This window comes from Pollachius pollachius, assembly GCF_949987615.1.
Source record: "Pollachius pollachius genome assembly, chromosome: 12".
In the NCBI taxonomy this organism is placed as follows: Eukaryota; Metazoa; Chordata; class Actinopteri; order Gadiformes; family Gadidae; genus Pollachius; species Pollachius pollachius.
In genome coordinates, this window is record NC_136945.1 from 18,811,632 (window position 1) to 18,834,046 (window position 22,415).

A 22,415-nucleotide genomic window follows, 5' to 3' on the forward strand; every position below is an offset into this window, starting at 1 on the left:
CACACAAACACAGGCAGAGAGACACACACACACACAGGCAGAGACACACACACACACAGGCAGGACACAAACACACAAACACAGGCAGAGAGACACACACCACACACAGGCAGAGACACACACACACACAGGCAGAGACACACACACACACAGGCAGGGACACACACACAAACACAGGCAGAGAGACACACACACACACAGCAGAGACACACACGACACAAACACAGGCAGAGAGACACAGCACACACAGGCAGAGACACACACACACACAGGCAGGGACACACACACACACACAGGCAGGGACACACACACACACACAGGCAGAGACACACACACACACACACACAGGCAGAGACACACACACACATACAGGCAGAGACACACACACATACAGGCAGAGACACACACACACAAACACAGGCAGAGAGACACACACACACACAGGCAGAGACACACACACACACAGGCAGGGACACAAACACACAACACAGGCAGAGAGACACACACACACACAGGCAGAGACACACACACACACAGGCAGAGACACACACACACACAGGCAGGGACACACACACAAACACAGCAGAGAGACACACACACACACAGGCAGAGACACACACACAAACACAGGCAGAGAGACACACACACATAGCAGAGACACACACACACACAGGCAGGGACACACACACACACACAGGCAGGGACACACACACACACACAGGCAGAGACACACACACACAGGCAGGGACACACACACACACACAGGCAGGGACACAAACACACAAACACAGGCAGAGACACACACACACACAGGCAGGGACACACACACACAGGCAGGGACACACACACACACACACAGGCAGAGACACACACACACAGGCAGGGACACACACAGACACACACAGGCAGAGACACACACGCACACAGGCAGAGGCAGACACAGACGCACGCAGACACACACACACACACATACATACACAGGCAGACATACACACACACACAGGAGACACACACGCACACAGGCAGAGACACACACACACACAGGCAGAGACCACACACAGACGCATGCAGACACACACACGCAGACACACGCAGACACATACACACACACACACATACATACAGAGGCAGACATACACACACACACACACACAGGAGACACACACACACACACACAGGCAGAGACACACACACACAGGCAGACACAGACACACACACGAACGCACACGTAAACACACACACACACACACACACAAACAGGCAGAGACAGACACAAACACACACACGTACACAGACACACACACACATCCAGGCAGAGACACAAACACACAAACAGAAACAGACTGGGTGAGCGGGGGCATCGGGGTGAACCCAGCGGTGACCTCAGAGGCGGAGCCTGACTCACTGTACTGGCACTGTCCCCCAGGAAGCCGGGGGGGCACAGGCAGGTGGGCTGGTTGCCGGGGGTGACGGTGCAGTTGCCCTTGTTCTGGCAGTAGTTCTGGCAGGTGTGCAGGTCACAGCGGGGCCCCGTGTGGCCCTTCAGGCAGCGGCAGGTGGGGGAGCCTGGAGGGACGGGGGAGGGACGGGGGAGGGACGGGGGAGGGACGGGGGAGAGACGGGGGAGGGACGGGGGAGGGACGGGGGAGAGACAGGGGAGGGACGGGGGAGAGACGGGGAGGGACGGGGAGGGACGGGAGGGACGGGGGGAGGGACGGGGGAGGGACAGAGGAGGGACGGAGAGGGACGGGGAGGGACGGGGGACGAACGGGGGAGGGACGGGGGAGGGACGGGGGAGGAACGGGGGAGGGACGGGGGAGAGACGGGGGAGAGACGGGGGAGGGACGGGGGAGGGACAGGGAGGGACGGGGGAGAGACGGGGGGAGGGACGGGGGAGGGACGGGGGAGAGACGGGGGAGGGACGGGGAGGAATGGGGGAGGGACGGGGGAGGGACGGGGGAGGGACGGGGGAGAGACGGGTGAGGGACGGGGGAGGGACAGGGGAGAGACGGGGAGGAACGGGGGAGGGACGGGGGAGAGACGGGGAGGGACGGGGAGAGACGGGGAGGGACGGGGAGGGACGGGGGAGGGACGGAGGAGGGACGGAGGAGGGACGGGGGAGGGACGGGGGACGAACGGGGGAGGGACGGGGGAGGGACGGGGGAGGGACGGGGGAGAGACGGGGGAGAGACGGGGGAGAGACGGGGGAGGGACGGGGGAGGGACGGGGGAGGGACGGGGGAGGGACGGGGGAGGGACAGGGGAGGGACGGGGAGGAACGGGGGAGGGACGGGGGAGGAACGGGGGAGGAACGGGGAGGAACGGGGGAGGGACGGGGGAGGGACGGGGAGGAACGGGGGAGGGACGGGGGAGGGACGGGGGAGGGACAGAGGAGGGACGGGGAGGGACGGGGGAGGAACGGGGGAGAGACGGGGGAGGGACGGGGGAGGGACGGGGGAGGAACGGGGGAGGGACGGGGAGGGACGGGGAGAGACGGGGGAGGGACGGGGGAGGGACGGGGGAGAGACGGGGGAGAGACGGGGGAGGGACGGGGGAGGGACGGGGGAGGGACAGGGGAGGAACGGGGTAGGGACGGGGGAGGGACGGGGGAGGGACGGGGGAGAGACGGGGGAGGGACGGGGGAGGGACGGGGGAGGAACGGGGGAGGGACAGGGGAGGGACGGGGGAGAGACGGGGGAGGGACGGGGGAGGGACGGGGGAGGGACGGGGGAGGGACAGGGGAGGGGCCGCTCTGTTACACAACTTTTAATAACCAGTTCAAAGATGATTTGATGTATATTAATGTTAACAGTAGATGTGAATGCTAACTACAGATGTTGTTATGTATATTAATGTTAACAGTAGATGTGAATGCTAACTCTAGATGTTGTTACGTATATTAATGTTAACAGTAGATGTGAATGCTAACTCTAGATGTTTTTATGTATATTAATGTTAACAGTAGATGTGAATGCTAACTCTAGATGTTGTTTTGTATATTAATGTTAACAGTAGATGTGAATGCTAACTATAGATGTTGTTATGTATATTAATGTTAACAGTAGATGTGAATGCTAACTCTAGATGTTGTTATGTATATTAATGTTAACAGTAGATGTGAATGCTAACTCTAGATGTTGTTATGTATATTAATGTTAACAGTAGATGTGAATGCTAACTATAGATGTTGTTATGTATATTAATGTTAACAGTAGATGTGAATGCTAACTATAGACGTTGTTATGTATATTAATGTTAACAGTAGATGTGAATGCTAACTATAGATGTTGTTACGTACATTAATGTTAACAGTAGATGTGAATGCTAACTATAGATGTTGTTACGTACATTAATGCTAACTATAGAGCTCTCCCCTGTGGCCCTGTATCCTCCCGGACACCAGAGGGCGCCCCCGGTCCCAGGCGGTCCTACCTGAGGGGGAGGGGGCGCAGGTGCCCCCGTTGAGGCAGAAGTCCCTGCACTGGTCCACCTCGCAGCGCTCGCCGCTGTAGTTGGGCTGGCAACGGCACTTGGGCTGCCGCCGGGCGTTCAGGAAGCAGCTGCCTCCGTGCAGGCACTGCACCGCACACGGGCCACTGGGGGGCGCTGCAGACACACACACCTCACAAGCTGCTCTACCTTGACCGTGTTTTTCTGTTTGTGTGTGTGGTTGTGTGTGTGTGTGTGTGTGGTTGTGTTTGTGTGTGTATGTATGCGTGTGTGTGGTTGTGTTTGTGTGTGGTTGTGTGTGTATGTGTATGTATGCGTGTGTGTTTGTGTGTGTGTCTGTGTGAGGTTGTGTGTGTATGTGTATGTATGCGTGTGTGTGGTTGTGTTTCTGTGTGTATATATGCGTGTGTGTGGTTGTGTCTGTGTGTGCGCATATGTGTGCGCATATGTGTGCGCGCATGCCCGTGTGCGTATGCATGTGTTTGTGCTTGCGTGTGTGTGTGTAAAGTTGTGCGCGCATGCCTGCGTCTGTGTGTGGGTATGCGTGTGTGTATACGCCCTGTGTGCGCGCATGTGTGTGTGTTTGCTTGCGTGCGTGCGCATATGAATGTGTGTGTGTGTACGTGAGCGCGTGAGTGTGAAGGCGTGTGTGAAGGTGTGTGTGCGTCCCCTACGTACCCAGTGGGGACAGGGTGGGCGGGGGCAGCTCCACACAGGTGCCGTTTTCCAGCGTGCGTCCGTTGGGGCAGACGCAGACCGGCCCGCTGGGGCTCAGAAGGCACAGCCACTCACACTTCTTCCTGTCGCAGGGGTTGGGCACTGGGGGGGGGGGGGGGGGGGGCGGGGGCATGTACTCAGTGACCGGTATCATCACAAGCAGTGTGATGATGTCATTGACCCCTGCTGCTACTTACTGATCACGCAGAAAACAATGAGAGCGATGAGGACCGCGCATTTTTTATGGAGCAACCGACCGACCGACGAGAGGCGAGCTAAAGATGCTTTCATAGTGTATCTTCAAGCTGGTAACAGCTTTTAGCTTTCTAACCCAAGAGGTAGGCCTACAACATCTGCGGCAGTACCGAACACCCTTGTTATACTAAGGTAAAATCACAACATCCTTACAGAGACACAAGTCAAACTGCTGTGCTACACTCTACTAATACAAATCCCTACAAAAAACATTGTCTTTTTCTTCAAATTTATTTTCTGAATTTCTGCCGCTAAGCTGTCGAGTGGCAGTGACGTCTAATTTGACAACCAAAATGGACTTTATGAACCTGGCCACATGACATGGCCCTCACATCTTTAAGAAGAAAGTAAAATAGTCTGGGCAATCCAGGGCCCCTTGTACAGGGACTCACGGTCAGGCTGCTTGTAGCGGTGGAACAGCACCAGGTCGGTGGCGTGGTTGATGCTCCGAGTCAGGTTCTCCACCGCGCCACGCCCAAACTTGTTGACCCGGAACACGTGGTTGTCGAAGGAGGTGACGCCATAGATGTAGTCTTCGAAGACGTCGATGCTGAACGGGTGGTAGAGATCTGTGTGCGTGTGTGAGAGGGGGGGGGGACGTCATATCAGAAGAACATCAACAACTTTCCAAGCACGTGTACATATTACCATGTATCAATGTCACCCATTCTACCCAGTGCAAACAATAACAAACAGGACAATCAAGCCGGGCGTCAGACTGACATCACGCTGACATCACCGTGACATCACGCTGACATCACAGTGACATCACGCTGACATCACGCTGCTATCACAGTGAAATCCCCGTGACACTAAGATGACATCATGGCGGCTTCACGGTGATGTCACGGTGACATCACGGTGACATCACTGGGGAGTGTGTGTGTGTGTGGTCACTCAACGGTGACATCACAGTGACATCACGGGGGGTGTGTGTGTGTGGTCCCTCAACGGTGACATCACAGTGACATCACGGGGGGTGTGTGTGTGTGTGGTCACTCAACGGTTCTTGATGCCCGACACAGCGACCACCGGGTCGCTGCCGTTGAGCCGCACGCTGCCGATGATGGACAGCTTGGCGTCGGCCCAATAGAGGCGCTCGTTGAAGTAGTCGACCGCCAGACCTGGAGGATACAGGGACAGGGTCAACTTTAACACAGGGGAGAGGTTCCACTTAAACACAGGGGCCGCTTAAACACACGGTCCACTTAAACACACCTTAACCTTAAACACAGGGTGCACTTAAACACACCTTAACCTTAAACACAGGGTGCACTTAAACACACCTTAACCTTAAACACAGTGTGCACTTAAACACACCTTAACCTTAAACACAGGGTGCACTTAAACACACCTTAACCTTAAACACAGGGTGCACTTAAACACACCTTAACCTTAAACACAGGGTGCACTTAAACACACCTTAACCTTAAACACAGGGTGCACTTAAACACACCTTAACCTTAAACACAGGGTGCAGTTAAACACACCTTAACCTTAAACACAGGGTGCACTTAAACACACCTTAACCTTAAACACAGAGTGCACTTAAACACACCTTAACCTTAAACACAGGGTGCAGTTAAACACACTTTAACCTTAAACACAGGGTCCACTTTAACACACCTTAACCTTAAACATAGGGTCCACTTTAACACAGGGTGCACTTATACACAACGGACAGGGTACCACTTAAACACACTAGTTCGGGTTCCACTGATAAACCCTAGTTAGGGCTCCACTAGACAAGGTTCAACCTAACCCCGGACAGACCATCCCCGGCTGATGCAGGTGAGCGAGAGAGTGAGGTGTTTACCCGTGGGCCACTGGATGATGTGTTCCACTAAGGTCTCCCTCATGGTGCCGTCCATGCCAGCCGTCTCGATCTTGGGGTGGTTGCCCCAGTCCGCCCAGTACATCTTCCTACAGAACACATCAACGATAATGGATCAGTCCGTTCCCGTACTCAAGCCCCTCCCAAGAGGCTTCTAGAGTCACACCTACACACACACACACACACACGCACGCCCACACACACGCATACATGCGCACCCACCAACACACCCACACCCACACACATACGCACCCACACACTAACACCCACACCCACACACAAACACCCACACTCAAACACCCCCACACACACACCCTAGCAAAAAAATGCACACACTAACATACAAACGCACACACACACGTACCCACACACACACACACACACACACACACACACTCACCCCCGGGGCGGGTCCACCACGATGGCATAGGGCTCGTCGATCATGCCCGAGATGAGGGTCTTGCGGTGGCGCCCCCCGCCGATCTGAGCCACCTCGATGACGTCCCGGCCTGAGTCCGTCCAGTACAGGTTCCCCGCCACCCAGTCCACGGCGATGCCCCGCGGCATCTTCAGGTCCGGGATCTGGGGACCAGAGACCGGGTTAGAGGGGGGCTCCGTGGGGGGCCGGACCGACAGGCCGCACCATGGGGGTGACTCCCCTTCTACTTGAAATGGGCGTTCTGATGGAGGTCAGAATGCTAGCTTTAGATGTTGTTATGTATTTCAATGTTAACTGTAGATGTGAATGCCAGCTATAGATGATTTTATGTATTTTAATGTTTACTAAATGTGATGTGAAATCAAACTGTATGTTAAGCCATTATAATCACGGTGGAAATGTTAATTTGATCGTCGTCGACAGGTGAAGTTGGATGTAACATTATTTTTGAATCCTATCGTTAAAGTTCTTAACATATATTTATAAATATAACAATATTTATTTAAATTATTTGAATCATAAAATACGATTATATTACTAGTTGATATGACGTTGAAAACCAGCCCGAAAAGTGAACTTTGAATTCCCCCTGTCCGTCTTGCCTCCGTTTACAGGGGTCACACAGAGGTCAAGGGCGAGGTCACTCCGAGGTCAAACCGAGGTCACACTGACATCACAGAGAGGTCACAGAAGGTCAAGGGAGAGGTCACAGCGAGATCACAACAAAGTAAAAAAAAGGTCAGACCAAGGTCACAGTGAGGTCACCCCGAGGTCACACTGACATCATAGCGAGGTCACAGGAGGTCAAAGGAGATGTCACAGCGAGGTCACAACGAGGTAACACAGGGGTCACACCAAGGACAGACCGAGGTCACAAAGAGGTCACACCGAGGACAGGCCGAGGTCACACCAATGTCACCCCAAGGTCACACCGACACCACAGTGAGGTCAAAGGAGGTCAAGGGAAAGGTCACACCGAGGTCACACAGCAGTCACACAGTGGTCACACAGAGGTCATCCCGAGGTCACAGCGAGGTCGCAGGCAGACCCACCTCCAGGCTGCTGACCCGGGCGTCTCCCTGGCGGTTGTTGTTGGGCGAGGAGGAGAGCGAGGGCAGGTCGTAGGAGGAGATGCGGCCTGTGTGCCAGTTGGTCCAGTAGATGCGGTTGGTCTTCACGAACACGTCCATGGCGTCGATGCGGACGTTGGCGTCGCCCTGGAAGGTATGCTCGTAGCGCCAGTTGGGCATCCCCGGGTCCAGGCTCCGGATCTCGTTGCCGTTGCCGATGTAGAGCACCTGTCTCAGAGCTGGGAGTGGGAGGAGGGAAGTGATTTAAGAAACATTTTGTCTATGTCTCTGTCATCTTTATTTTATCAATATTTTTAATATTATATGGTAATGGCAGTAGAGTGCAAAGAATGTGTTTCTTTGTGTGTGTGACACTACTAACATGACATGGGGAATAACATGCGGACTCACTGTCAGCCTGCAGACTAACATGGGGACTAACATGGGGACTAACATGGGGACTCACCATCGGCCTTGCAGGTCTCGTTGATCCTGGAGAAGTGCTTTTGGCAGCTGCACTTGTACGAGCCCTTGGTGTTGTTGCAGATGTGAGAACACACTCCGAACTGCTCACACTCGTTCTTATCTGCAAACAAAGCCCCCCCCCCCTAATGTTTGATTACCACCCTCCACAGCTGGTGGTCTACTGTCAACACTTTGTAAACAATAATGTCATGAATAAAGTTTATACAGAGAAACAGGTGGTGTTTTGCTGCGGAAAGTGTTGCAGATCAGTCTAGCCTGGAGCTGTTGAAGGCCTCTCCCTAGAACAATAGAACGATATATATGGATGGTCCTGGGAGGGGTACCGGAGACCCAGGTACCCTGAGAGGAGACCGGAGACCTGGGTAACGGAGACCATGTACCCTGCGGGGTGAGCAGAGACCCGGGTACTGGAGACCCAGTTAACCTGCTAGGGTACCGGAGACCCGGGTACCCTGAGAGGAGACCGGAGACCCGGGTCACCAGAGACCATGTACCCTGCGGGGTGAGCAGAGACCCGGGTACTGGAGACCTGGGTACCCTGCGAGGGGAGGGGAGACCCGGGTAACCTGCTAGGGGACCGGAGACCCAGGTAACCTGCTGGGGTACCGGAGAGCCGGGTTCCAGAGACAGACCCGGGAACCTTGCGGGGGGGGGGGGTACCATAGACCCGGGTACCTTGGCATCTGTTGCGTCCGGAGGACTGGAAGCCGGGCTTGCAGGAGCAGTATGAGTCGGTGGCGTTGACCACGCAGTAGGCCTCGTCCCCGTCGCCACACACGGTCCGGTTGCTGTGGCAGTCGTTCAGGGCCGTGTCTAGAGAGGGACAGGCGGGAGCCGTTACAGGACATCTGTGTACGGTACAGACACACAAACACACACGCACACACACACACACACACTCGACCAGAACGTAGACTCTCTGAATCTTAGTTTCTTTGGTATCATGTTGAGTGACATCGCAGTGACATCACGGTGACGTCACGCTGACATCACGATGACATCCCCCTGATTTTTTTTTAAATAAATATGCATTTATTTTATTGGTATGAACATGATTCGATATTTTTTGGTGCGAATACCTAGTTTAGTGAGAAGCATGGGCAGTTGCAGACAGAATATCAACCACTGGTGAGTCACAATATCGCAACAGTATGACACAAAGTACTCAATGTACACAATAAAAGTCTGTCCACAGTACAACATGCTAACAGTAAGGTACCCCAGTATCAGCAGCAGGTAAGACGTCGCCACGGCAATGTAACAAACGGACACCAACGGTAACCAGGGTGACGGAGTCGGGCCCGACCGGGAGAGGCTCACCGAACTTGTTGCAGGCGACCTCGTCTGAGCCGTAGTCCTCGCAGTCATTGAAGTAGTCGCAGCGCAGCGTGGAGCTGATGCAGCGGCCGTTATCGCACCGGAACTCGTCCTTCTGGCACCGGGGCGTGGCCGGGAGCGCGCCTGTACAGGGGACAGGAGGGGGTCCTTAGTGGAGGGGGGGGGGGGGGGGCTCGCCTTAGAGCAGTGGTTCTCAAACTTGTTCTACTGGTGTACCCCCCTCTAAGATATTTTTTCAGGCTGAGTACCCCCTTCAGCGGCACAAAAATCCTTTTGGGAGAAATAAATAATATAATAGAAAATATAAAGAGCATAGATTGTGTACGTGCGTTCTATTTGTTAGGGTAAACATGACATCACATGACACATAACATCAAAAGTGCAAATGTTTACAATGTAGTGAGAAACATGGGCCTGTCTTATCTATTTTTTATTTGAGTACCCCCTGCAGTACTCCATAGTACCCCTAGGGGTGGGCGTTCCCCCATTTAAGAACCGCTGCTTTAGAGGGGCGTGGAAGGTCGAGTCCAGAGTCTCATTGCTTCTCTCGTGGTGAGACACATTGAAATTGCGATCCTCGTTTTCCGTGTCCATCCTACTGAACCTGTGCTGGACCGGGGACCCACCTGGCGTTATCCACCTCCCTACCGTTCACCGGCCAACGCTGGAGCTGAACTGAACGCTCAGACGCACGCCGACAGGAAACAGCTGCTGCTCATTATTTACCATTATTTAGTGGATGTGTTATTTGGTATTATGTGGTATTTTGACCATAATAATAATAATTATAATAATAAATTACATTTATTTTGCGCCTTTCAAGGTACCCAAGGTTGCTTACCAAGAGTGGAAATTGGGGGGGGGGGGGGGGGCAAAACGGATGTGAAGTGGTAGGTTATTAGGGGCAGTTGCCCCCCATCTTTTCAGACACCCCAGTCGGTGGACGTTCAGAGACCAGTTCTGATCTCCCACCGTGACCCCCCCACTGTGTGTTCTACGGTCCGACACCCAGAGTCCCCCCCACGGACTCACGGCATTTCAGCTCGTCGCTGTTGTCGCCACAGTTGTTGACGCCGTCGCATCGCTTCTCCATCGGCAGGCACACGCGGTCGTTATGGCAACGCAGCTGCCGCATGGGTGGGCACTGGAATTTAGCTGGGGGGGGGGGGGGCGGAAACACAGACGCGTCAATGGAGCGGGGAAAAAACGTCTCCGAACCCGGAGTTTTACATCTGAAAAGAGTCTTCATACACTCGACTCCCTTCAGGGGGAGAGAGGGGCTGGGACTCTGTTCAAAGTGCACCGGCAGCTGTCAACAATGCCCCACAGCTCGCCAAAGCACTCCGGCTCTACTCTGAGCCTTTGAAACAGACCTGTAGAACATTAGTACTGGAGAGTCGTGTACATTTATATTTCCGGCATTAAGCCGACGCCTTTATCCAAAGCGACTTACAATAAGTACATTTGTCAGAATATATAAGGATACATATGACACATAATGACAAATAATGACCGGTACGAAGCACATCCGAGGTTGAATAAAGAGCGGTTTTATGTCTCCCAGCTCTCTCCCCTCCCTCCTTATTATCAGCCCTCGTTCTCCTCCCCATTAGCGGGCGGGGAGCGGGTCCTGTCCCGGTCTGGTACCGGTCTGGTGCCGGTCTGGTCCCGGTCTGGTCCCGGTCTGGTACCGGTCTGGTCCCGGTCTGGTACTGGTCTACCCACCACACTCCTCGGGGTTCTCGTCAGAGTTGTCCCCGCAGTCGTCCTCTCCGTCGCAGCGCCAGCCCAGCGGCTTGCACAGGGTGTTGTTACACTGGAACTCGTCCAGGGGGCAGCGGCGGCCCACTGAGGAAAGACCCCACAGAGGCGGGTTAGAGGGTAGGCCCAGCCTATCGGCCGAGAGGTAACAGCGTGGGGATCACGGATGATAGTGTGAGAGCGGATGGGGGTAGGGGGGTGTGGCTTACCGCTGTTGTCGCATTTCTGCTCGTCGCTCGAGTCCATGCAGTCGGGGTCGGTGTCGCAGCGCCACCGAATGGGGATGCAGTGGCCGCTCCGGCACTGGAACTGGTCGCTGTAGCACCGCAACTCACAACCAAGCTGGGAACGCCAGGAATTCAGTTTTACAAGTTTACATTTGGCATAAAATAGGCATTGATGACCCCTTCATGACCCTCCCTTGCCCAACTTGATCATACATACTGAAATAAATAATAATACAAAATTAGCTACAATACAAATACAGGACAATTATAATACAGAAAAAATATATACAAATAATAATAAACTATTGTGATTAGAGCCATTAACGCTAGTCGTTATCGCTAGTCTCAAACGCTAGTCTTAAACACTAGTCTTTTCGCTAGTCTTAATACTAGCCATAAACGCTCGTCTTCAACGCTCGTCTTCAACGCTCGTCTTCAACGCTAGAATCAAACACAAGTCTTAAAGATAATCTTAACGCTAGACTTAAACGCTAATCTTAACACTAGTCAAACACAAATCTTAACGCTATTTTAACACTAGTCTTAAACACTAGTCTTAACACTAGTGTTAAACACTCGTCTTAACAGCTAGTCTTAAACGCTAATCTTGACACTAATCTTAATCTAAGAAGAAGCCCGTGAACTCAGCAGGGCGGGGAGGGGGGGGGGAGGATATTTTACCTCGTCCAAGCCGTTGGTGCAGTCGCGGTCGCCGTCGCACTTCCAGCGGTTGGAAATGCAGCGGCCGTTGGAGCAGGACAACTCGCTCTCCGAGCACTGCCGCGGCACTGAGGGGGATGGGGCGGAGCACAATGGGGAAGGGGCTTGGTTAGGGGCGGAGTTATCCAGAGAGGGGGGGGAGGGGAGTAGGAGGCGGAGCATCAGCGGGAGTGGGGTTGAAGAGGGGGGGGGAGGGCGAGAGCAGCAGGGCAGGAAGCTCCAGAAAAAGGTCCAGTCAGAAGGACGGAAACGTTCACAGAGAAAAGTAGGAAGACGTAAAAGACGCGTTCCAGAGGACTGACGGAAGGATTCAGAGGAGGATGAGGCGTGAGAGGAGAACACAGAGGAACCAGGGAGCGGTCAGAGAGACCAGCAATAACCCAGGGAGGGTTCATAGAGGCCCGAGGGACCAGGGATATACCTGGGAAGGCAGCTAGGGACACACACAATAGCGGGAGGCTGGGGGGTTTGAGGTAGATGGAAAGGGGGGATGGGGGGGGCTGAAACAGTGGAAACACCTACCTCTATCTCACGCCAACAGGCCAGTGTGAAATGCAAAATAGACATGAAATGATGTGAGATGTGCAAATGGCCACACACACAAGGCAGTGAACAAGCTAACAGGATCATCCATGTACCATGCTACCACACACACACACACACACACACACAAGGCAGTGAACAAGCTAACAGTATCATTCATGTACCATGCTACCACACACACACACACACACACACACACACACACACACACACACAAGGCAGTCCAACGTGAACAAGCTAACAGAGTATCAACCATATAGCATGCTATCACACACACACACACACACACACACACACACACACACACACACACACACACACACAAAAGGCAGTCCAACGTGAACAAGCTAACAGAGTATCAACCATATAGCATGCTATCAGACACACACACACACACACACACACACACAGTAGATGTGTAGAAGCTTACCAGAGGAAGCTGTAGCTAACAGACTGCTTTGGTTTCATTCATAAAGTGCAGACGGTGATGACGAGTGTGGTGAGGTATGGTGGCAGGGGGGTTAAGGGTGGACGGGACCTACCACACCGCTCCTCGTCGGAGTTGTCGCCGCAGTCGTTGTCGTAGTCACACTTCCAGCGGCCCGGCACACAGCGGTTGTTCTTGCAGCGGAACTGGTACGGCTCGCAGGTCCGCTCGTCTGGAACCAGAGAGACACGGTCAGGGACCTGAGAGGACCGGACACACTGCCGGCTGCTACGGGCACCTAACCTCTCGCTCTGCCTCTCTCTCTCACTCCCTCCCTGCCTGTCGCTCTCTCGCTCCATCTCTCTCCTTTTTTCTCTCTCTATCTCCCTCCCTCTGCCTCTCTCTCTCTCACCCCCCCCTCTTTCTCTCCCCCTCTTCCTCCTTCCCTCTCTTCCTCCTTCCCTCCCTCTCTTCCTCCTTCCCTCCCTCCCTTCCCCTCTCACTCCCTCCCTCTCTCTCTCTCTCTCCCCCTCTCACCGCACTCCTCTTTGGGTTCGTCCGAGGCGTCTCCACAGTCGTCCTCTCCGTCACACTTCCAGCGCGCCGGGATGCAGCGACCAGAGTCCTTACAGCGGAACTCGTCCACACCGCACGACATCTGGGCTGAGGACACAAGGGGGAGAGGGTGAGGAGGGGGGAGGGAGAGGAGGGAGAGGATGAGGAGGAAACCAAGAGCAGCTCTTCATCAGACTCATCCCTCAGAACTGGGTTCCACTGAACGTACGTTGACACCAACGCCAAGATCAGCTCCTCTGGACAATAAGAGTCAGAATCTGAACTGAAGTCGTCGTCCACGATGGAGTGATCCACAGATTGATTGACAGGGTGATCAGAGTGGACGACATGGCGATCAGAGTGATCGACAGAGTGATGGATATGGTGATCAGAGGGATGGACAGAGGGATGAACAGAGTGATCAACCGAGTGGTCACCAGGGTGATCAACAGGGTGGCACCATGCGTGTCTGCCCGGTTCCAGCCGGCTCTTACTGCAGTTGGCGGGCTCGTCGGAGCCGTCCACACAGTCGTTGTCGCGGTCGCAGACCCAGACGCGGGGGATACAGCGCTTGGTGACGGAGCACTGGAACTGGTTGGGGGCGCAGGTCACCTCGGCTGCAGACAGACGACACCGTCACACAGGGGGTCACGTTAATACCCAGAGTTTTGGAACTAACAGACTGTAACGGTGTGTGTGATAATGAACGGCATACTAATATGCATACTGTTACTTTAAGTGACTACTAACTACTAGTTTGAGGGCATCGATTTCTTTTTTTAGCATCTCATTGATATTCTAGGCAACAATTTTGTATTGATGTATTTTTTTGTTGCAATTACTTTATTCTAATTCCGCTGATGAAGTGTGTTCATTGAGCTCAGTAATCACTACTGTTGTTATAATCAGGGATCAATGAATGCACAGTCGTGCGTGTCTTGCAGGGAGGAACGCTGTCCTTCTGTGACCTACCTACACTCTGTAGATCCTGGAGAACATCTGTCCTGTGTCCTATACTCTGTAGACCAGGAGAACATCTGTCCTGTGTCCTATACTCTGTAGACCCTGGAGAATATCTGTCCTGTGTCCTACACTCTGTAGACCCTGGAGAACATCTGTCCTGTGTCCTATACTCTGTAGACCAGGAGAACATCTGTCCTGTGTCCTATACTCTGTAGACCCTGGAGAACATCTGTCCTGTGGCCTATACTCTGTAGACCCAGGAGAACATCTGTCCTGTGTCCTACACTCTGTAGACCCTGGAGAACATCTGTCCTGTGTCCTATACTCTGTAGACCAGGAGAACATCTGTCCTACTGTGTCCTCCTCTGTAGACCAGGAGAACATCTGTCCTACTGTGTCCTCCTCTGTAGAACATCTGTCCTCCTGGGTCCTATGTTCTCTAGACCAGGAGAACCTGTGTCCTATACTCGGTAGAACATCTGCCATGCAGGCTGAGGGACTCACGGCAGTCCTTCTCGTCCTCTCCCTCCCCACAGTTGTCCTGGCCGTTGCAGCGGAAGATCCCGGGGATGCAGCGGCTGGGGTGCGTGCATTTGAACTGGCTGGGCAGACACACGTGGATGTCTGCAGACAAACCAGCAGGTGTACATTAGAACGCAGTCAGGAAGGTCACAGAGTGATTTCAATTGTATAGTGCATGTTTAGAGAAAGTGCACAGTGCAGCGCTAAAGGGTAAACAGACTGCATCTATTCACGCTTTTCTAACCAGTGGCTCTCAGAGGGCTTTACAATACTGCCTGACATTCACCCATTCATGCACACATTCACACACCGACCACGCAAGGCGGCCGCCAGCTCGTCAGGAGCAGGCAGGGTGAGGCGCCTTGCTCAGGGACACCTCGACACTCAGTTAGGGGATCAGCGAGGGATCAGACAAGCAACATTCCGGTTACCAGCCAACCCACTCTACCTCCTGAGCCCCAAGTCAGCTTTCTGTTTCCGCGGTTCAGCAGGGTTTTGGTAGTAGGGAGAGGGCGGGTTGAGGAGCAGAGTGTTCCTGCCTCCTTCTAAACGCACGCCGGAGCTAGCTTCAATTCCCCCATCCTGCACAGCGGACGTAGGGACGAGGAACACGTGAAGGACATACCGCAGTTGGCCTCGTCAGAGTTGTCCCGGCAGTCGTTGTCCCCGTCACAGATGTAGGCCGGGTTGGTGCAGATGCCCGTCCCACACTGGAACTGTCCCGGTCTGCACTTGAACTCCGCTACGGGCGTCAGAACAACCACACACACACGTCAGCCTGGCACCCGTTAAACAGATGGGGGCGTCGGTCTCACGGGAGAGGAGCAACACTCACGGCAGTCTGCGGGCTCGTCCGACCGGTCGCCACAGTCGTCCTCCGTGTCGCACTTCCACCAGAACGGGATGCACTTGTCGTTCTTGCAAACAAACTGCAGCGGGAGGAGAACATGATCACACACGGTTCTTTTATCAATAACAGAGGCTTCAACCCAGCTTGAGCACTCTGCCTAACTACTTCAGCTGGACGCCTGGTACCGCCATCACTAAGAGACCACAACCCTCTTACGTACTTGTTGCATGGAGTACGTCCTGCCACTTAATCTACGCTCTTATTGCATTTTGTAAGTCCTGCCTCTTAAACGTAGTGCTTAGCATTGTGTAGAATGTTACTCAGCTATCTTTGTTGTATACGGGAATTGGTTAACCTAGCGATTGATAGTTCTTGGCACTTGGTTCTATGAACATCCTTACTGTAGTACAGACAGCGAAATATTGTTGTATCTTTCTTCTGACAAATGTACTTGTTGTAAGACACTTTGGATAAAAGGGTCTGCTAAATGCCCCACATGTAAATGTTCCAAGACCAGAGGAACCAATTAGAGCACTCAGAAGTCCCGAAGTCCCGGCCCGACCCACCTGACTGGCGGTGCAGTTGGACATGCAGTGCCTGCCGTCGGCCGCCAGGTAGAAGTTGGTGGGGCAGGCGCACTTGTAGCCGCCGCCGGGGGACAGCAGACACAGGTTACTGCAGCCGCCGTTATCGCTCTGACACGGGTGGTTATCCACTGAGGAGCAGAGGGGGAGAGGAGAGGTGAGGAGTGGAGCAGGGAGGCGAACAGTGGAGACAGAGAGAGGTGAGGAGCAGAGGTGAGGAGCAGAGGTGAGGAGAGAGAGAGAGAGGAGAAGAGGTGAGAAGCAGGGAGGCGAACAGGGGAGACAGAGAGAGGTGAGGAGCAGAGGTGAGGAGAGAGAGAGGAGGAGAGGTGAGAAGCAGGGAGGCGAACAGGGGAGACAGAGAGAAGTGAGGAGCAGAGGTGAGGAGCAGAGGTGAGGAGAGAGAGAGGAGGAGAGGTGAGAAGCAGGGAGGAGACAGAGGAGGGGGGAGAGAGAGACAGAGAGGAGGAGAGCTGAGGAGAGAGAGAGAGAGAGAGAGGTGAGGAGGGAGAGAGACAAAGGAGGAGATGTAAGGAGAGAGAGAAAGAGGTGAGGTGAGGAGAGAGAGAGAGAGAGGGAGGAGAGGTGAGGAGTAGAGAGAGACAGAAGAGGAGAGGTGAGGAAAGAAAGACGTGAGGGGAGATAGAGACAGTTGAGGAGAGGTGACTCAGGCGGACTAGAGCGAGGGAGGCGGACCTTGGGGCTGGCGGTAGGGGTGGTAGATGTGGACGTCCATGGGCCGATGCAGGGTGCTGATCAGCATGGTCTTGTGGGTGCCCTGGGTCGTGTGGGCTCGGTTGATGGACTTGGTCTCCCAGTCCGTCCAGTAGATGAACTCCTCAAACAGGGTCATGGCGAAGATGTGCGGGATGTCCTGGGTCAGAACTTGAGACAGAGGGGGGGGGGCCGGGATCAGCGCGAGGTCAGGTATTGGAGAACGAGGAACAGGGCAAAAAACAATGTGAGTTCAGGTCCTTCTAAATATCTCATGCGCGTTCTGTGTTTAGTGGACCGGTTTTGTTGATCTTACTGTTATGATTTTAGTTTTTTTTTTACAGTAGATATTGCATTTCAAACTATTCAAATCCTTCTCAACTTGTTTTTAATTGCCGTCAGTAAATCAGCAAGTGGATGTGCTCGCGCGCACACACAGATGCACACGACCATATACACGTACACACATCTGCAAAGACTCACACACACACACACACACACACACACACACACACCCCAACCCCTCTGCGTTGTGCGTCCTACCCGTGTGTCGGTTGGAGCCGTCCATGCTGGCGAACTGGATGTAGTCCTCGCGGGCGTCGGCCCAGTAGATGCGGTCGTTGATGAGGTCCAGCGTCAGGCCGTTGGGCCAGGTGATGCGGTCCTCCACGACCACGCTGCGGTTGGTGCCGTCCATGCCCACCCGCCCGATGTGGGGGTTCTCCCCCCAGTCGGACCAGTACAGGTACCTGGGAACACGCTGGGTCAGCGCTCGAGACCAGTGATCTGGTTCTCTATGTGGTCTGGGAGGTCTTTTCTAACCGATGTTGTGTAGCCCCCGGTGCTGAATGTGTTTAATGTGTACCTTGTGTGTCAGTTGTACTGAGAGGTGTAGCCTCTCCTCAGACCCCGCCCTCCTCTCATCAGACCCCGCCCTTCTCTCCTCAGACCCCGCCCTCCTCTCCTCAGACCCCGCCCTCCTGTCCTAAGATCCCGCCCCCTCTCCTAAGACCCCGCCCTCCTCTCCTCAGACCCCGCCCTCCTCTCATCAGACCACGCCCTCCTCTCCTCAGACCCCGCCCCCTCTCTCCTCTCCTCAGACCCCGCCCTCCTCTCCTCAGACCCCGCCCCCTCTCCTCAGACCCCGCCCCCTCTCATCAGACCACGCCCTCCTCTCCTCAGACCCCGCCCTCCACTCCTCAGACCCCGCCCCCTCTCCTCAGACCCGCCCCCTCTCATCAGACCACGCCCTCCTATCCTCAGAGCCCGCCCCCTCTCATCAGACCCCGCCCTCCTCTCCTCAGACCCCGCCCTCCTCTCCTCAGACCCCGCCCCCCTCCCCTCAGACCCCGCCCTCCTCTCCTAAGACCCCGCCCTCCTCTCCTCAGACCCGCCCCCTCTCCTCAGACCCCGCCCCCCTCTCCTCAGACCCCGCCCCCTCTCCTCAGACCCCGCCCTCCCCTCACCCGTAGCGGACGTCCACGGCGATGGCGCGGGGCTCCCTCAGCCCGCTGTTGAGCAGCACGGTGCGGTAGGCCCCGTTCAGCTTGGACACCTCGATGGTGTCCCGGCCCTTGTCGCACCAGTACAGGTTCCCGGCCACCCAGTCCACGGCCAGCCCGTCGGGGTTGCTGAGCGAGGTGCGGTGGAGGACCTGAAACACACGGACCAGCCTCAACATCCAGGACCCCCTCCCTCCTATGTATGCAATAGGTCAGCCATCAGTTTGCATGGTTATCCCCATTCCACAGGGGGCGCTCTCCAGCGGCGTTTAAGTGTGACACGTAACATAGTTCTGCTGCTAGTAAATCAGAGTTAAAATGGATACCGGCGACTCGACCTGCGTTCTTGTGTCGCTCCGTTACTAACACGTTATCCTTATAATGTATAGCAAACATAATCGTACCCTGCTGCTTTGAACCGTCATCTTTGATATCTGTGACTGTTAGCAGTAAGACGCTGCAGTCGTCCAGACACTAAATTCATGTTTGATGATTCATGAAGGAGCAGGAACAGGAGATGCCTTCAGGTAGGTGGTGGACATTGGGGTTTGAACAAGGAACCGTTCGGCTGGTCAACCGTCACAATCGGGACTAGACTCCCCTGATCCTGCTCCTAGGGCTGGAGCATCCATCCATCCATCCCCAGGTTGAGCAGAGGCGTAGCCACCGCCATACCACCCAACCCCTGCCAGATCCCGGCTGGGCCGCGACCTCTCCCCGGGCCGTGACCTCCGGAGCGGAGGTCACGGCCCGGGGAGAGGTCGCGGCCCAGCCGGGAGACGTCGACCTGGCCTCCACCCGCCCTTCCCACCTGCACATCGCTGCCGTTGATGTGCATGCGGCGGATCATGCTGCTCTGCGTGGTGACGTCCGTCCAGTAGATCATCTGCTGGCGGTAGTCAAAGTCCAGCGCCACGGCGTTGTTCAGGCCCTGTGGGGGGGGGGGGAGGAGCCTCGTGAGTTCATGGCAGCCCCGGACGAATGCATTTCCCCAGTCTGTCTGCACAAGCTGTTGCGGGGTGGTGGGTGTAGTTGCGTTGTGGATGTGGTGGAGGGGGGTTAGATGTTAAGCTGCATTTCGCTGTACTGGTTGTCCTTACTTGTGCAATGACAATAAAGTTGAATCTAACAATCTACTGGTGGAGGCGGCGGTAAAGGCGGACGTCGTGCTACTGTTGGGGGTTGTGACGGTGCCGCACCTGTTTGATCAGGGTGTAGTTGGAGCCGTCCAGGTTGAGCTTCCTCAGGTAGTAGCGGTTGGCGAAGATCAGGAAGGGCTCCTCCTCTGAACGACGAGAGAACAACAGACAGGAAGTCAGCGCCGGTCAACAGGAAGCGGAACACACTAACGGAGGCGTCGGTGGGGCTCACCCGAGGTGGACTTGCAGATGGTGGGGTCCTCGGGGCTGAGCTGGAAGCCGTCCACGCAGAGGCAGTGGAAGCTGCCGTGGCTGTTGATGCAGCGCTGGGTGCAGGGGTAGGTGGTGGAGCACTCGTCCACGTCCGCGCACGTCTTGCCGTCGTTCTTCAGCCGGAAGCCGGGCAGGCACCTGCACTGTGGGCCGCCGCGCGGGAACAAGGTAAGGCTGTGGTCGAACGGACCTCTGTGTACTGCTCCGACGTTAGCTAATGAGCTGATCCACCGCGAGGGATGACGTTATACTCAGAGGTGGATTAGCTTATTAGCATTAACAACGTGGCCTGCACTGGTTACACACCAAAATAACATCTCAGAAGCTAATCCACCTCCAGCGATAACGTTATCCATAAAGGTAAGTAAGCTCCTTAGCATTAGCATCGGGTCATACACCTTGGGTTTGCACAGGGGCAATAATGCTGGGACATTAAATCTGGGTTATTAGCTCTGTGGTATTAGCTCTGTGGAATTAGCTCAAGGGTTTTAGCTCTGGGGTATTAGCTCTGTGGTATTAGCTCTGTGGAATTAGCCCAAGGGTTTTAGCACCAGGGTGTTAGCTCTAGGGTATTGGCTCTGGGGTGTTAGCTTTGGGGTATAAGCTGTCTGGTATTAGCTCTGTGGTATTAGCTCTGGGGAATTAGCTCAGTGGTGTTAGCTCTGTGGTATTAGCTCTGTGGAATTAGCTCAAGGGTATTAGATCTTGGGTGTTAGCTCTGGGGTATTGGCTCTGGGGTGTTAGCACCAGGGTGTTAGCTCTAGGGTATTAGCTCTGGGGTGTTAGCTCTGTGGTATTAGCTCTGTGGTATTAGCTCACTGGTATAAGCTCTGGGGTACAATTAGCTCTCGGGTGTTAGCCTGGGGGTAACAGCTCTGTGGTATAAGCTGTGTGGTATTAGCTCTGTGGTATAAGCTGTGTGGTATTAGCTCTGTGGTATTAGCTCTGGGGTATTAGCTCTGGGGTATTAGCCCTGTGCTATTAGCGCTGGGATGCTAGCCCTCTGGCACTTCTTTATGTAATGTAACTTTGTTTGAACGGGGACAATGTACAAAAGAAACATTAACCTTGTTTGGAGCAAGGAGAGATGCATTGTACCAGGTTTGAGCAAACTGCTATTTTCCACCTGTAGCCCTGTGGTATTAGCCCTGGGAGCTCGGGGCTACTAGCTACCTTGAAGCCTATCTTGAGGTCGTGGCAGAGCTGGGAGCAGCCGCTCAGACGGCTGTTCACGCACTCGTCGATGAAGCAGTTGAGCTCGTCGGAGCCGTCGCCGCAGTCGTCCTTGTGGTCGCAGAGCACGGCCTCCGCCACGCACACGCCGTTAGCGCACGGGTACTCTGTGTCGTTACACTTCTTCTCTGCTCCAGGTGAGGTCCGGACAGGAGGAGGAGGGGGAGCAGGAGGAGGAGGAGGAGGAGGAGAAGCAGGAGGAGGAGGAGGACAACAAGAAGGAGGAGGAGTAGGGGGAGGAGGAGAAGCAGGAGGTGGAGGAGCAGAAGGAGTAGGAGGAGGAGGAGGCAGTAGGGAAACCAAAAATGATACAATTAAAGATTGTGATGCATCTGTGACGAAGATCTCAAGAACCGCCTTGAGACCGGACTAACCAGAACTAAAACCAAGAGGGGAGCAAGGAACAGGTCCACTCTGGAGGGGGCTTTAGGAGACAGGTCCACTCTGGAGGGGGCTTCAGGAGACAGGTCCACTCTGGAGGGGGCTTTATGGAACAGGTCCACATTCGAGGGGGCTTCAGGAGACAGGTCCACTCTGGAGGGGGCTTTAGGAGACCGGTCCACTATGGAGGGGGCTTTAGGGGACAGGTCCACTATGGAGGTGACGAGGGGCCTTTAGGAGACCGGTCCACTATGGAGGGGGCTTTAGGGAACAGGTTAACTCTGGAGGGGGCTTTAGGAGACAGGTCCACTCTGGAGGGGGCTTTAGAAGACAGGTCCACTATGGAGGTGACGAGGGGCCTTTAGGAGACTGGTCCACTATGGAGGGGGCTTTAGGGAACAGGTCCACTTTCGAGGGGGCTTCAGGAGACAGG

At 54.6% G+C, this 22,415-nt stretch overlaps 1 protein-coding gene across 1 annotated transcript in view; it reads right to left on the reverse strand.

Moving 5' to 3' along the window:
• The window catches only part of LOC307083741 (low-density lipoprotein receptor-related protein 1-like), a 111,071-nt gene that overhangs the window by 4,390 nt on the left and 84,266 nt on the right, over positions 1-22,415 (reverse strand). The window contains 30 exon segments of the mRNA XM_079747693.1: positions 1,345-1,417; positions 1,420-1,566; positions 3,432-3,605; positions 4,128-4,268; positions 4,814-4,990; positions 5,426-5,545; positions 6,238-6,344; positions 6,656-6,837; positions 7,747-8,003; positions 8,231-8,350; positions 8,926-9,063; positions 9,571-9,711; positions 10,621-10,743; positions 11,314-11,436; positions 11,559-11,691; positions 12,258-12,364; positions 13,382-13,498; positions 13,804-13,929; positions 14,316-14,438; positions 15,289-15,408; positions 15,932-16,048; positions 16,142-16,235; positions 16,723-16,871; positions 17,437-17,625; positions 17,998-18,203; positions 18,921-19,108; positions 19,768-19,887; positions 20,156-20,241; positions 20,328-20,511; positions 21,542-21,729. Coding sequence (XP_079603819.1) covers positions 1,345-1,417; positions 1,420-1,566; positions 3,432-3,605; positions 4,128-4,268; positions 4,814-4,990; positions 5,426-5,545; positions 6,238-6,344; positions 6,656-6,837; positions 7,747-8,003; positions 8,231-8,350; positions 8,926-9,063; positions 9,571-9,711; positions 10,621-10,743; positions 11,314-11,436; positions 11,559-11,691; positions 12,258-12,364; positions 13,382-13,498; positions 13,804-13,929; positions 14,316-14,438; positions 15,289-15,408; positions 15,932-16,048; positions 16,142-16,235; positions 16,723-16,871; positions 17,437-17,625; positions 17,998-18,203; positions 18,921-19,108; positions 19,768-19,887; positions 20,156-20,241; positions 20,328-20,511; positions 21,542-21,729 — 4,270 coding nt within the window.